This window comes from Hirundo rustica, chromosome Z (genome assembly GCF_015227805.2).
Source record: "Hirundo rustica isolate bHirRus1 chromosome Z, bHirRus1.pri.v3, whole genome shotgun sequence".
Taxonomy (NCBI): domain Eukaryota; kingdom Metazoa; phylum Chordata; class Aves; order Passeriformes; family Hirundinidae; genus Hirundo; species Hirundo rustica.
Window position 1 is genome coordinate 9,336,595 of NC_053488.1, and position 14,827 is coordinate 9,351,421.

Sequence of the window (14,827 nt, forward strand, 5' to 3'; positions counted from 1 at the left end):
AAAACTTATAAACTGGAAGCTTGAACTGTTCAATTTTAGATGATAGAGTAAAAGCGGGGTTATGTTCTTAATGAGACTGATCACATTGCCTTTTGTTTCTGTACTGGACTAATTTATAAGCCAATCTTCATTACCTGCTGCTTTACAGTGAAAATTCTACCAAAGGGATCTTTCTGGTACTGCAACAAGTGGTTTAGCAACCATTACAGTGTACTCAGATTCTCTTTTTCTTTCATGTGGAATGGATAGTGAAATAACACATCTAAAATGTATTATCCCAGTTTCCCAAGATGGGATCTGTACTTGAATGTGTATTTCAAAAGAAGGAGGCAATAGCCAGGTTTTCTAATTAAATGTAGCTTGTTTCAAAAAAGATGTGACCATTCTAAAAAGTACTGCATCATCTTAATTCTGTGTCAGAGTGGTTCAGGCAGGCAAAGTTTACATGTCTTTTAAAGAACAATGAAAATAATTAAAATTGTACTTCCATAAAATCTTAAGAGCCAGCAGATGGGGTTTCCATCTTCTAACCTGACCGTCACTTAGACAAATGCTCATTCATTATGGTGAAAACTTTTTGATTACTGTATTTTAATTAAACAAAGATTTTGACTACTGTAATTAAAACACAGACAAAAGTCAAGTCAGCTGTTTTATGAAATACATAATTCTAAAAATCTTTTGAGAGGTTGGATAATGAATGCAGTGAGAGCACTTGACCACACAACTTAAGAAACAAATGACAGCTCTGCCTCAAAACTGCATGACAGGTTCTTGAGAGATTCCTTTTCACACTTGTCCAGCGGTATTTTTAGGATCAGCTTACAAAAGAGCCAGTGCTTTATTGCAGTCACTTTCCAAGGCAGCTCTGGCTAGCTTAACACTCCTTTTATCTCCTTTCCTTTTTTTCTCTCATTATCTTTTTGCTTTCTTCTCTTCTTCTCTTAGTTACAGGATTCCGTGGATCATAGATCTCAAAAGTGTCTTCATCCTGCATGCTTGCATCTTTCACCTTTCTGCTTCTGTCTTCAAACTGAAGCACGTGTGACATCCTACAAAAAAAAACCAAACTACAACTCAGTGAAAGAATGGAAGCTACAATTTGTAATTATGATATGTATGGTAAGATTTCTGATTTATTTTTGGGCATAGCAAAAAAGATATGACCTGGATTTCTTTGGATTTCTTTTTTTTTTTTTTTTTAAATTTACTAAAAGACCCTTATATTATAAAGTGATAATTTCGTAAAGACTCCTGAAAAATGCAGCTAAATACAGAGAGAGTTGTCTCTGGATTTTATTTCACATACTAAACTCTGCTTTCTTGTCTTTTTCTCTTTAGCATATCTTCCAAAACGTAGGGCAAATTTTTCCCAGGAACAGGGAGTGTTTCTCAGGTTTTCCTATTAGCCACTTTAGACACCTTTCACCGGGGTGGAGGATTTTACAAAAGTGTGGAAGAGTTTACATGGAAAACCCTTGAAGTAGGTACACAGAAGAACAAAAGAGGAATGCTTCATGTCCTGCTGGTCTACATTAACTTGGTTCAGATCATGCTTGAACACCAGACTAAACAAATGCCTTGTTCAATTCAATGTTTTTCCTACTGTTCATTAGAAGTTTTCCCCCCATAAGGAAATACCCATAAGGTATTTCCTGATTTCAGCAAATTTCCAGTAATCTGAAAATATAACTATTACATAACAGAGAAACAGCGCATGTGAACCTCAGGAGGTTCAGCAAGGACAAGTACTAGATCTCACACCTGGGCAACTGCTGATATCAACACACACGGGAAGAAGGGATTGAAGCAGCTCTGCCAAGAACTTACAGGTGCTGCAGGGTGAGAGGCTGGACATGACCCAGCCATGGGCACTCCCAGCCCAGAGAGCCAAACGTGTCCTGGGCTGCATCCAGAGCAGTGTGGGCAGCAGGGCCAGGGAGGGGATTCTGCCCCTCTGCTCTGCTCTGCTCTGCTGAGACCCCACCTGCAGAGCTGCATCAGCCCTGGGGGCCCAGCACAGGGAGGACGTGGACCTGCTGGAGTGAGTCCAGAGGAGGGACACCAAGATGATCAGAGGGATGGAGCACCTCTCCTGTGAGGAGAGACTGAGAGTTGGGACTGCTCAGCCTGGAAAAGAGAAGGCTCTTAGGAGATCCTATTGCAGACTGTTGGTACACAACAGGACTTAGTAGATAGTGACAGAGCCTTTAGCAGGGCCTGTTGTTACAGGACAGAGGGTAAAGATTTTAAATGCAGATTTGGATGAGTTAAGGACATTTTTTAAGACATGGGTGGTGAAACACTGGAACAGGCTGCCCAGAGATGGGGTAAATTATTTTGGGGGGCAAACTCACATGTCTAGCCAAAAACAACACTTAACCTTTGGATTTTGTGTGATCAATTTCAAAAACGTCTTTGATGGGACAACTTAAGAACTATACTGATTTCAATCTAAGCATATCAATCTTTATAGCATGTCTTTGTCAACAATCTTTGTGACAGAAAATATTGGAAAAATGATCAAGTTTCAAAAGGAAAGTTTTGTGGCTTTATAGGTCCCCTGCAACATGTAAGACATTTTTCAAACAGTTTTCAAAGAGCTTTAGTGCAAACCTCCACACATACGTAAAGAAAGGAAGGGAGAACCAGCTGTTACTGCAGATTACAATATAGTACTATTAAAGAAACCAGAAAAAAAAAAAAATCAAAGCTAGAGACCATATGGAATCTGCTTGAATGCTTTAGAAAATTCCTCAAAACAAAAACTGAGAATTTTCATCACAACTGATTCCTGACATATGTGTTTCATAAATACTTAAGAGTTGTTTCCAGTGTTAGAAACTTAGGTAGTTTATAACCCTGTCCACACTACTAACACCCAAACTTATTTTTTCAGTCATCTCTACAATTCAGAGTAACATAATGTACCATCAGAGTGACTCATGGTTGCATATTTGTAGTTTAATTATAAAAACATTGTCTCACAGTGGAGGGACTGAAGTAATTTATTTTAGCTAACATGCTTTCTGCATTTGTCATATTCTTCTCAACTTATTAAAGATGAGTACACATATCAAATCCCTCTGTCCTAGTATGAATAAAGTACAGGCCTAAGAGATGGAGTCATTCCTTGCTGCATCGTTTTAAAATGTGTTATAATAGGAGTGTAAGTAGAAGTGTAGTCACACTTAGTCCTTTCATCAACTCAGGTTTTTCCAAGAATACTACAGCATAGGACATAACCTGTGGGATACAACTAATACGAATTAAAATTAAATACATCTCTAATTCTTGGGTCAGACTGTACAGTATCCTAAGTAGTTTGCAAATTAGATGCAGTGGATCCAGACTAAGCAGTATTTATTTCTCCCCAAGAGCTGAAAGAAGTCATAGTCTCTGACTCTTATTCGTAACTTTCCACTAAGACATTCCCAACTGTGATTAAAAATAAGCCAATATTAAGAAACTTTTTGATATTTCCAGAATCAATTTTAGATGCAGCATCTCAGAGGCAAAGCAAAATAAACAGACTGCTTTGCAGATTTTGAGAAATATTTTTCTTCTGTGAAATTAAGCTTATTTTAGCAAGTCACACATCTTCCCAGGTAGACCTGTTCTGCATCTATATGAATGGTAAATCACAATGAATATTGCTTTTCAAAAGCAATTAAAATGTTTTTTTTGGGTTTTTTTTTTTTTAAGACCATAGGAAGCATTTAAAAATTATTTCTATATTAAGCATTTGAATTTAAAGTAATCTTACTGAAGTTCCTCCAACAGAAGTTTGCATTCGCATAACTTTCCAAGTGCAGAGTTAGGGCGTAGTTCCACAAATACAAAGTCTCATAATACTTTTCCTTGTTCAATTTATAGCTCTCTTCCCTTCTGCATGCTCCTGGGTTCAGTGAGGAGCGGGCTGCCCAGTCATGTTTCTGCAATCACTGTGCTGAAAGCAGTAACTTCATCTCTGTGTCTCTGATCTTCAGAAAACCACTAAATGGTGCTTATCACTAATTGTTGACAGCTTATTTTATATAACAGAGATATTCAATTTTGAAGTCCACTTTTCTTCAAAATTTAAAGGATGAGAGGCAGTCAGTTCTACCAAGCAAAACTCAAAACAAAACCTCAGTTTTGCACTTAGTTTTCTTTGCTAAAAATTTGTAAAATAAAGTAACTTGCCAAAACTGATGAAGTGCCTAGCTGTGCAAGTTGCTGTCCTTCTTCAGTAGAAGACATAATCACAAAATCATTTTCTTAACAGAAATGAATAGGGCAATCTTTGCATAGATTTGTTGTTGAAGATTGAACTGAATTGATTTTTACCCTGACCAGATGACAGCATCCTACAGGCTGACCATGGTCCTATCCCATGTAATGTCGGAGCTGCTGCCCGGCACTTCTTTCTTCTCTTGTTACTAAAGAACACTCAGTAGCTGGCTCTCTTCTGTATTCCAAAAATGGAATGTCTTGAAATGTTAGAATGAAATACACAAATTAATTTCGTTTCAGAGACAGAGCAGGATTTCAAAAGTACATGAATACTCTTAGGCCTAGTGATACTCTCAGATCAGCAAACAGGCCAGGCTCTTTCGAACTACTCTAGTGAGATGGTACTTTAAAAAAAAGATATGATATACCGTAATCCCTCTGCTTTTGAGGTGTGTGAGCCATGCACTGGATCTGAACCATATGCCAGCTGCTGACAGGTGGTAGTCATGTTAAGTGTAGCATAAAGAGAATTCCTGTAGTCTAACAGCTTTGGCCTTTCCAGAACTCCCTTCAGGAGAAATTGAAACGGCAATCAGTCAACCGAATAATTTTGAATCTTGGCAAGAGTAAGGAAGCACTATGCTTCTGCTCTACTGATGAAGCTGAGACCTCCAGGTGCAGCTTGTGAGCATCAGTGATTTTTATACTAACTGAAATGAAAGTGCAAAGCTGTATTGCCTAAGACCACACTTGTTTTTCAAACTGATATGGAATGCCTGCATAAAACATTGCAGTTGGTGCCATACTCCTTCTTTTTGCACTAGATGCATACAAAATAAAGCAACTAATCACCTTGCTATAAAATGTAGAGCATATAATTTTGAACATTATGGCTAACATTATCATAGTTACTGATTCTTTCCATCAGGTTGCTTAAAATGAACACAGAAGGAATAAGTATCTGTGTCGAGGAATTCAGTGTTGCCTCTTGCATTGTATAGGCTGTCTAAAAAATGGGACCACTACAGACCATAACTACTAGTAGTACCATTTGTTTCTGAGTTGAACACTGATTGCAACTAACAGTCTTCCTATTTTTCTCAATTTCACAACGTATCCCATATTTAAAACAAAAGCGATGATACTACTGTTTTCTGTAAATTATATTCTACTTGATGCTAATTTTCCTTCAAATACAGGAAATGTTGAACTGTAACCATCAATCAATCATTAATGTAGGGAACATTCTAGCACTTCCCATCCATCATCCTCAAGATACCTAGGCAGTGGACAGAAAAGTAATTCAAGTTAACAGATGAGAAAACAGATGAGAATCCACAGATTAAAGCACACAAGCTCTCTCTCCCAAGGAAGAAAAAAATAGGCTGTTGTGGAAGAACGAACTCACTGGCAATCTCTCCACTCTCAGCAGAGTAGTGGGTGGCACAGGAAGATGGGAGACATTTGAGAAACACTGAGAGACAGTTAAGAGACTACAAAACAAAACAACAACAACAAAGAATAAAGACTAAAAAAACACAAGAATGAGAAGCAAAAACAGAGAGGAAGAGACTTATCAAAATGTAAATCAAGTGAAGAAAATTGTCAAATGACAATTAAAAAGAAGCATAAATTTTGAATGAAGGCAAGAGAACAAGAGTGTGTACAACGCAAAAAGAATGTCAAGGCCATAAAACAAAGGGAATTTTGAAGGAGGAAATACATTACTAACATCTAATATTTTTCCTTTTTTTGTTTGTTTGTTTGTTTTGTTTTGTTTTCCTTTATTTTAAATTGAGATGCTATAAGCAAAATAAGCCTCTTGGATCAGGCTGCTGTCATTATTCTTTGCATATAACTATGTCCAAGAGCTTTACAAATTATTCTGTAAACACAATACAGCAGGAGAGAGGAAGTGTGTTCATGTCTATAATGAAATCTGCAACTATCAGTAAGTGTTCTGTGTAATACAACTCTTGAAAGCAAATTTCACAGCTTCTGTCTGCCCTGTCTCGCCATCCAGATGTATTTTCCTTCTTGTGTAACATAATTCATCATCCCTCTTTTCATCCAAAGGAGTCTTGTAATCCAAATTTCTCTCCCTTACAGATAATTAAAAGAAAAATCAATTTTTTACCAAGTAGTTTATGTAGGTTCTAATTCTTACAGCAATAAGGGTTGATATCCTAAGTACCATGATAGACCCAGTCTCAAAGATGGATTAATCTCTCTAATTTTCACAGTTTCACACAGCCACTTCTGTCTCAAAAAAGTTGTTTCAGAAAACAATTTCTATGAGTACTGTTTGTCTCATTTACTCACAGTATGGGAGCTGTGCTAAATTACCTACAAAAGCCTGTAGGCTCTGCAGCAGCTAGAATTTAACCCTTACACTGTATCACACATTTCCACCATGCCTAGTGTGTCAAACCAGGTATTTCACTTTAACTAAGTTTATAACCAGAGAACCATAGAAACACTGAGGTTGGGAAGGACCTTTTGGATCAACAGATTTGACTGTTGATCTAGCACTGCCAAGCCCACTAAATCATGTCCTGAAGTGCCACAGCTAAATGCTTTTAAATGCCTCCAGGAATGGTGACTCAGCCACTTCCCTGGGCAGCCTGTTCCTATGCCTGACAGCCTCTGTGGTAAAGAAAATTTTCCCCAATATCCAGTCTAAACCTCCCCTGGCACTACTTATGGCTGCATGCTCCTGTCCTATATCACTTTTTAACTGGAAGAAGAGACTGACTCACACAATACTTTTTAGTAATAATTTCTGGTCACAGGTTTCTGCTGTGATTGTTACCACTAACAGATTTCACTCTTTCTTTTTTTCAGTACTTGTTTTCACTATTCCACATTCCTTGTTTCTCTTTCCTCATCTCCTTCCTAATGATGGGATATCTTGTCCCCTTTTTTAATGCTTTTCTAACACCCTGCATTTTTCATGTTTATTGCCTTGATATTTAAAAAGAGAAATCAAGTTTGCTATTCAGATCTAACAAAATCCAAATAAGTTATTCCATAGAAGTTTTAAATGTTAAAAAAATGCTCAGAAGTGCAGAGAGAAAATAGTTGTTAACACAGCTATGTGCCATATTGCAGTCCACTTCAAATGGTAAATATTCACATCAAATACTTACTACTTCAAAACATTGTTTCAATTTGTCAGTGATTATGATACAGATTTTACACAGAAATTTTAAATTTCATGATTGCTATAAACACCATCCCCCCTGCACTCTCCTGAGGTTTACTGCAAGATCCACAAGAGTCTATTAGTTTACAATATTTCAGCTTTCAACTGTTTGTGGTGGTTTTGGCTGGGGTGGAGTTAACCTTCTTCACTGATGTGGGGCTGTGCTTTGGTTTTGTGCTGAGCACAGGGTTGATAATACAGAGATGTTTTTGCTATTGCTGAGCAGAGCTCACACAGAGCCAAGGCCTGTTCTGCTGCTCGTACTGCCATGGTGCTGAGGGGCTGGGGGTGCCTGGGAGGTCGGGGGGAGACACAGCCGGGACAGGTGACCCAGCTGACCAAAGGGATATTCCAGACCATGTGGCATCACCCTTAGTATACAAAGTGTGGGGGGATGGTGGAAGAAGAAGGAAAGGGAGATGTTCAGAGTGATGACATTCATCTTCCCAAGCTACTGTCATGCAGGATGGGGCCCTGCATCCTGTGGATGGCTGAACTGCCCGTGGGAAGCAGTGAATTCATTCTTTGTTTCACTCTGCTTGTGTGTGGGGCTTTTGCTTTCCCTGCTGAACTGTGTGCATCCCAGTCCACGAGTTTTTCAGGTTTTACCCCTCCGATTCTCTCTTGGAAGGTGCTGGTGGGGCAGCGAGTGAACAGTTGCCTGGGGCTGGGCTGATGGCTGGGTTAAACCACAACAATGAAGGTATTACTGCTGCTCTTGCACAAAGCAAAAAATGTCCCCAATGTTAAGCAAGTAAAATTGATGAAAACTTGCTTTAAAATGATTATACAAAGTCAGCCTGTACACTTCTCTTAACTTTAACTAGCTCTTTGAATTTGTATATTACAATTAGTGGAGGATTGAAAATTGGCTTAACCTCTTCAGAATAACCAGCAAGTTTTGGGTCCTCCACAGACCAAAGAATTAATTGTTCATATTTTCTCTTTGTGTTGGCCTACAGCATAAAATGATGAGAACAGAACTTTTGTAGATATTTGTAAAATACTACTTTTTGGGATAGTTTATTTGAATGTAATATGCTTAGTTTAATCACAAAATAATCACTGCCAAAATTATAGAAAGAAACTACTTGTTTCACTAACTATGGGACCTCCAGCTTAAGACGAACTCCAAGATACCAGTTTTTGCAAACAACAAAGTAACCTAATCTTGGTGAAGACTAATGTAGTATTGTATCCACGGACTGTTCAAGACAGTACTGCAAATCTTCTTCTCTTGAAATAACATTTAGTTTAAGTAACCTCCTAAGAGAAGGGGAAATCACCTTAACTTTGAAAAAGCCCACCTTATTCAGTGATAATCAGTAGGAAAATGTGATGAGTTCTCATAGTACCAGGAGAACTATGTAAAACCATGACTTACTTTTTCAAGCAATAAATATTTTTCTATACAAAATTCAGTTATCCTATCTTGATACTGCTTCTGTTCTATAACAATTAATATAAATAGTATATTTAAAATATATCTTGACCCCTTCACAAAAATGTTAAGTAGCTTGATGCAAGAAGATAGATGCTTTAAATAGACAGCTGCTCCTGGCAGAGTAGACTGGTAGATGGAAAACTAAAATTCAAATTCCAGATGTTCTTCCAGACAGCACACCAGTATAGAAAAACTCTACATAGCATTTACTACAAGGATATGGGAGCCACCATACCGGAATAGACCAGTGATCCATCCATCCTGTCTCTGGCAATAGCTTGTACAACATCTGATACTCTGAAGTCAGTCAGCAAATCACCTCCACAAATTTACACATGCAGTCAGGCATTATTGTATTACCACAGCACAAAGTTGGAGTAAAAAGAAAGGAAAGGAGAGCATTTCTACCACAAAAATACTCAGACTTTCAAAACATTCAGATTTCTCTGGATACCCTCCCTTTTCTTTTGTCCCTCCCTCTCTCATTCTGAATATATCCAAATTCTTACTTCTTAATTATGTCATTCAATGAGATGAAGCTGGGGTGCTTGAAAAGGTGTGTAAATATGCAGGAAGCTTAAACCAGGCTAATAAAGATTTAAAAGATTATTTTTTCTCTTCACTAGATTTTCTGGCAATAAAAAAAAGTCAGATTTCCAGACAGTAAATCTAATACTAGATATTCCTTGACTGAAGCATGGATCATCTCTGAATTTAAGTCAAACAGTAGTCAAAACTCAGATGCCTAGTCCAAATAAGCTCAGCTATGGAGGAATTAACAAAAAATAAACAAGCAAAAAACCCTGCTCAATATGCTTTGAGTTTCTCAGACATGCTGAACAGCTAGAGGCAATCAGGATACAACTTCAGCAGAAGAACAATTTGTTAATATCAATCACTGACTGAAGCAATGGGGTAGGGGTTGGCATTTACAGATCAAGCAAGGTCTGACCATACTCTAGCAGTACAGGGGCGAAGGTGGAGACAAAACTGGAGGAAAAAACCCAAAGATTTACAGCAGAAGGTTTTTTTCTTTCTTCCTTTAAAGGTTAGTGGCAGTACTAAAACCCAAACAAACGCTTATTTTTTTGCCAAATAGAAACCTCTCTTTCCAATGTGTTTCTAATACAGACCTCTGGCATTCATTTATCCTTTGTAACAATCAAGTAAGTATTTTGTCAACTTTTAAAAAATGTAGTTGAGTAAATCAATGGCCTTAGCAGGAGAGACCTAATATAGAGCCAGTTTTTCCAGACTAGTGAAGGAACGCTGGCTGAAGTCTGGATGGGAGGAGGGGAGCAAACATGGCTTTAATCCATCTTTGTGCCTCACTGGCATAAATTACAGCAGCACTTTTTCTGTCATTCCCCAAGCTAGCATCAGCATGTAAAACAGACTGCAGCTTAGTTTTCAAGGGTTTACTGTGTTTGTCACAGTTAAGTTTCTGCAACTGAAGCTGCAAAGACTGGTGCTAATCTTGAGGAAGCCATATTTCATAACCCTAAATTTGAGGTTTTGTAGGGAAGAAAAAATCTGCATTTTATAAAATGTATATAAAACAAGGTTTATAAAAGAAATATAACCAATATTTTTAGGTGTCTATCCTGAAGAACTTCACCCTGCAAATTTCAATAGTATATGCTGCAGTAAATAAGAAATCCTGGAAATAAAATGGAACACATTATCAAATGTAAATGGATTAAATATTAACAGTGTACATCATGATTTAGTTCTTAACAGAAATTAAATATTGTAATATAAAACCAGTCTGGCTAACTTCAACATTTACCTGATTCTGAAATTGCTATTTCAGTTAAAAAGACCCAAGCCAAAACCAATTCTAGCCTATACGGTACAATGATAGACATTGAAAAGTGATGCTTTGATACTGTTTTAAGACCCAAATCTCTCTCTGTTACAAAACCTTTCACTGTGAGAATGCAAGGTAAGTAAAATATTGTGTGTTACCACTCCTAATTGTGTCACATTTTTCATGAAACAAATCATAAATATTCTGAAAGGGGACTTCCTTGTATTATGAACAAAAACATTTCTTAAAGAAGATAGAGGGCATAACTATTGATGCTGGATAGAGAATACCTTCATTCAATATACAGATCCATTTTTGTTTGTTCTGGAGTAAAATAAAACTATCTCTACAAACTGGGTAAAAAACTGTACACTCAAATTGCAATTATTGTCCTGTGACAGTTTTTTGAAGTTCAGAATTGGGAACAGATTACAGTATCTAACATATGTAAACCAGGCTGCACTCTAAATGGTTAGCACTGAACTGGTGTGAGTTTTTTGTCCACAGAACCAATAAATTTATAAAAAACCACCTATTCCCTTCAATTTATGCTAAAATCAGGTGATCTGATCTATGTAAAGCATCACCGTGCAAATCAAAGTATTTTATGACCAAGAAGAAGGTTGGTTTAAAAGCTAAGAACATGAGATTTTAAACAGTGCATTAAAGTAAGTATGTAATGAAATTCACTTGAATCGGTTTTAATCCTCATTATCTTACATGAGTTTTTTTACAAATAACTTAAGAGGACAATAGTTTCAACAACACTAGTAATTACACAATGTGGACATGAAACCATCCATTAAGCAAGACATGAAATACCTTTTTATTTAGAATATTAAACTGTCACACAATTTTCACAACAACCTTTTGTGCAAATTGCAATGTATTTTCAGGTATTGACTTTTTCACTCCAATTTAAAAAAGTCTATTTTTCCTATACCTCAAATTAAGCCAACATTCAGAATAGTTTAGACTCGACAAAGGTAAGTAACCAGAAGAATTTTAGACTGAAAAACCTTGTGAAGAACTACCACCTCATTCCAAATTCCCATTTTACTCCTTCTTTTTTGTCCCACAGTATATCTGAAAGCTGAATGGATTTATGTTATTCCAAATAAAAAGAAAGACCACGTTTCACAGTCTAGACATACTTCCAAAAATACTTAAGTGACTTATTTACATTTGTCGCTTAGCTGTGACAGCACTTTGCAGGGAAGGAAAAAGCTCATCTCTTCTAAAGATTAAGAAGCTTTATGTTTCACATGTAACACCTTACATTGTTTACCCAGGAAACAAACACTGCAAGTGATTCACTTACGAAACACTGGCGTAACATGCTATTAATTAATTGAACTATGTTGCATGCTGGCAGTCTCAGTCAAATTGTGAAAGGCTGCAGAGTGCATTACTGAGAGCAGATAAAGACCAGTGATGAGATCTGAATCCTGAAGAAGAAATCCTAAACTTATAGCTAGGTGCAGAATGAAGGAGAAATTACTGGGCTTCACTGTAACACAAACTTTAAAATCAGATGGGGGTCTACTTGCACCCCTGACTTGTGAACCAATGGGATTAGTAACAGAGCAAATCCTTCTACTAATGATGATAAAGATTTTGGCCCATTCCCTGGTGGCAGCAATTTTAATGCACTTCACATAATCATGTTCATCTGCTAAGGAACAACTTTCACATGTTAATATTTCAGTTTCTACTGAATATTGAAGGTCCAATAGGATGAATCTGGCATCTTCCATGAAGTCAAAACTGAAGAAGTAACAATGTAAAACCACGTTTATCAGAATTCAGACTACCAGTATGGAAACTGTTTTCAAGCAGGAACAGAATATTGCCTCAATGCAATGTTCGTATTATAGAATCATGGAATGGTGTGGGTTGGAAGGGACCTTTAAAGGTCACCCAGTCCAACCCCATTACCATGCGTCGGTCATCTGCCACCCCTCTGGGCAACCTGTTCTAATGCCTCTACCAATTGAGTAAAGAATTTCTTCCTAGCATCTAATTTAAATTTCTCCTCTTTTAATTGAAAATCATCACCCCTCATCCTGTCCCTATCTGCCCAAGTAAAAAGTCACTTTTTCTTTTAATTACTGAAATACCTATGACCTACCACAAGATCTCTCTGGAGCCTTCACTTACCTAGGCTGAAGAATCCCAGCTCTCTCAGCCTTTTCTCACAGGAGAGATATTCCAGCCTCCAATCATATTTGTGCTCCTTCTCAGCTCAAAAGAATTCACTGTCCTTCCTGTGCTGGGATCTCAGAGCTGATGCAGCTCTGCAGGTGGGGTCTCAGCAGAGCAGAGCAGAGCAGAGCAGAGCAGAGCAGAGCAGAGCAGAGGGGCAGAATCCCCTCCCTGGCCCTGCTGCCCACACTGCTCTGGATGCAGCCCAGGACACGTTTGGCTCTCTGGGCTGGGAGTGCCCATGGCTGGGTCATGTCCAGCCTCTCACCCTGCAGCACCCCCAGGTCCTTCTGGCCAGGGTTGCTCCCAGTCTGTGCTCTTGTCTAGGATTACCCTGGACCAGATGCATCACCTTGGCCTTGTTGAACTTTATGACATTCACATGAACCCGTTTCTCAAGTTTGTCCAGGTGCCCCTGAATGGCATCCCATCTTTCTGTAGTGTCACCTGCACTGCTCAGCTTCCTGTCATCTGTAGATGTTCTGGGGGTGCACTTGGTCCCACTGTCTCTGTCACTGATAAAGACACCAAAGAGCATCAGTCCCAAGAAGTGAACAAACAGACATGTCTTTTCAATCAATCCAAAAAATAACCCATCCTGATTTCCTAACCTATGTATCTTCCATGTCTAATAAGGTTCTGTAAACTTGATTGATTTTGTGTATGCTTGGTATTTTAGTGGTATGAAGTGATGATCATCTTGAATTTTCAGTTACTTGTTAAGGATAATTAAGTTTTAAATTCAAGAATGGCACTGGAGTTGATACCTGAACCTTTTTGTGCATTTTGTCTGTGAGACCCTATAAATAACGGAGATCCTACATAGATACATGACAAATTGACTTGGCAACTAGGTGAGTTCTCAAAAAGCAATGTAGCGGCTCCCTTACTACAGAAAATTCTACCAACTCAAAAGCTGTCATAGCACTGGATACACTTCAGTATGCCAAGACGTCTTGCAGTTTCAGGAACTGTCCATTTGTTTTAAAAGATCAGAGAGAGAAGAGTGTAAGTCCAGAACTTTGGTTAAGGACATAATGTGTATTTTTATAGCATAAAATCTGTTCCTTACACAAAAGCCAATATTCCATGTAGGAAAGCATAGCTTTATTTCTTACATTTCACAAGCATGTAGAATTCAGTTGGAGAGCCCTATTTTTAGGAGTAGACAGCCTAGTTCAGTGTCAAAGTGAAAAATGCAATGGGTAATGGTTGGTTAGTTCATTTCCACTTACGACTATACTGGAACAGAATATAATTACAGAAAATATGCATAATATGAAGTTTTGAATATTTATTGGAGTATTTAGAACTCATGTGACTTTGCCAAACAGGAGTAGCAGTATGAAAAATGAGATACAATTTAAAAAGTGCAATGGCTAAATTCCAATAAGAGTGATCAACAATATGGGTACTGGACAGAACGATGTTAGGCAACCATTCAGTAGGAAAGGATTTGTGGCTTACAAAGGACTGAAAACCAGGAATGAAAAAAACACAAACAATCCTTCCACTCAACATGGACAAAGACTTAGCTGAGTGCGGTATCTAGTCTCAGATTTCACATTGTGAAAGAAACACTTGGAACCCTCAAAATTACTTGATCAAAGGGTGTTTTACAGTACTAAGTATCACTCTTATCCTATTAGAAGAGGAATATTTTGCACAGGTTAACTGAAACAATTTTTGAATGCACTTGATTGCATCAGAATTTTTTTTATCCCATTGCTAGATTCTCTCTGTGAAAGATATTTTGTCATGTTCATAGGATTAGCATCATTAGTTTCATGATCTGCAGATGCTGTAACAGCTTCTGGAATGAAATTTGTGTTAGACTACAGCTGCACCCCGTTGGCATTATCATCAGAATCCGTAAGTGTCACTACTACCTGAATGGGTATCACATACATGCAACTGTGTTACATCACACTACAAATGTTACAAATAC

The 14,827-nt window shown here is 37.8% G+C and overlaps 1 protein-coding gene across 1 annotated transcript in view; it reads right to left on the reverse strand.

Moving 5' to 3' along the window:
- Nucleotides 1–341: 341 nt before the first annotated feature.
- CWC27 (CWC27 spliceosome associated cyclophilin) overlaps nucleotides 342–14,827 on the reverse strand; it is a 97,662-nt gene continuing 83,176 nt past the window's right edge. The window contains exon 14 of the mRNA XM_040091118.2: nucleotides 342–1,052. Coding sequence (XP_039947052.1) covers nucleotides 890–1,052 — 163 coding nt within the window. The 3' untranslated portion in view covers nucleotides 342–889. The remainder of the gene's footprint in view (nucleotides 1,053–14,827) is intronic.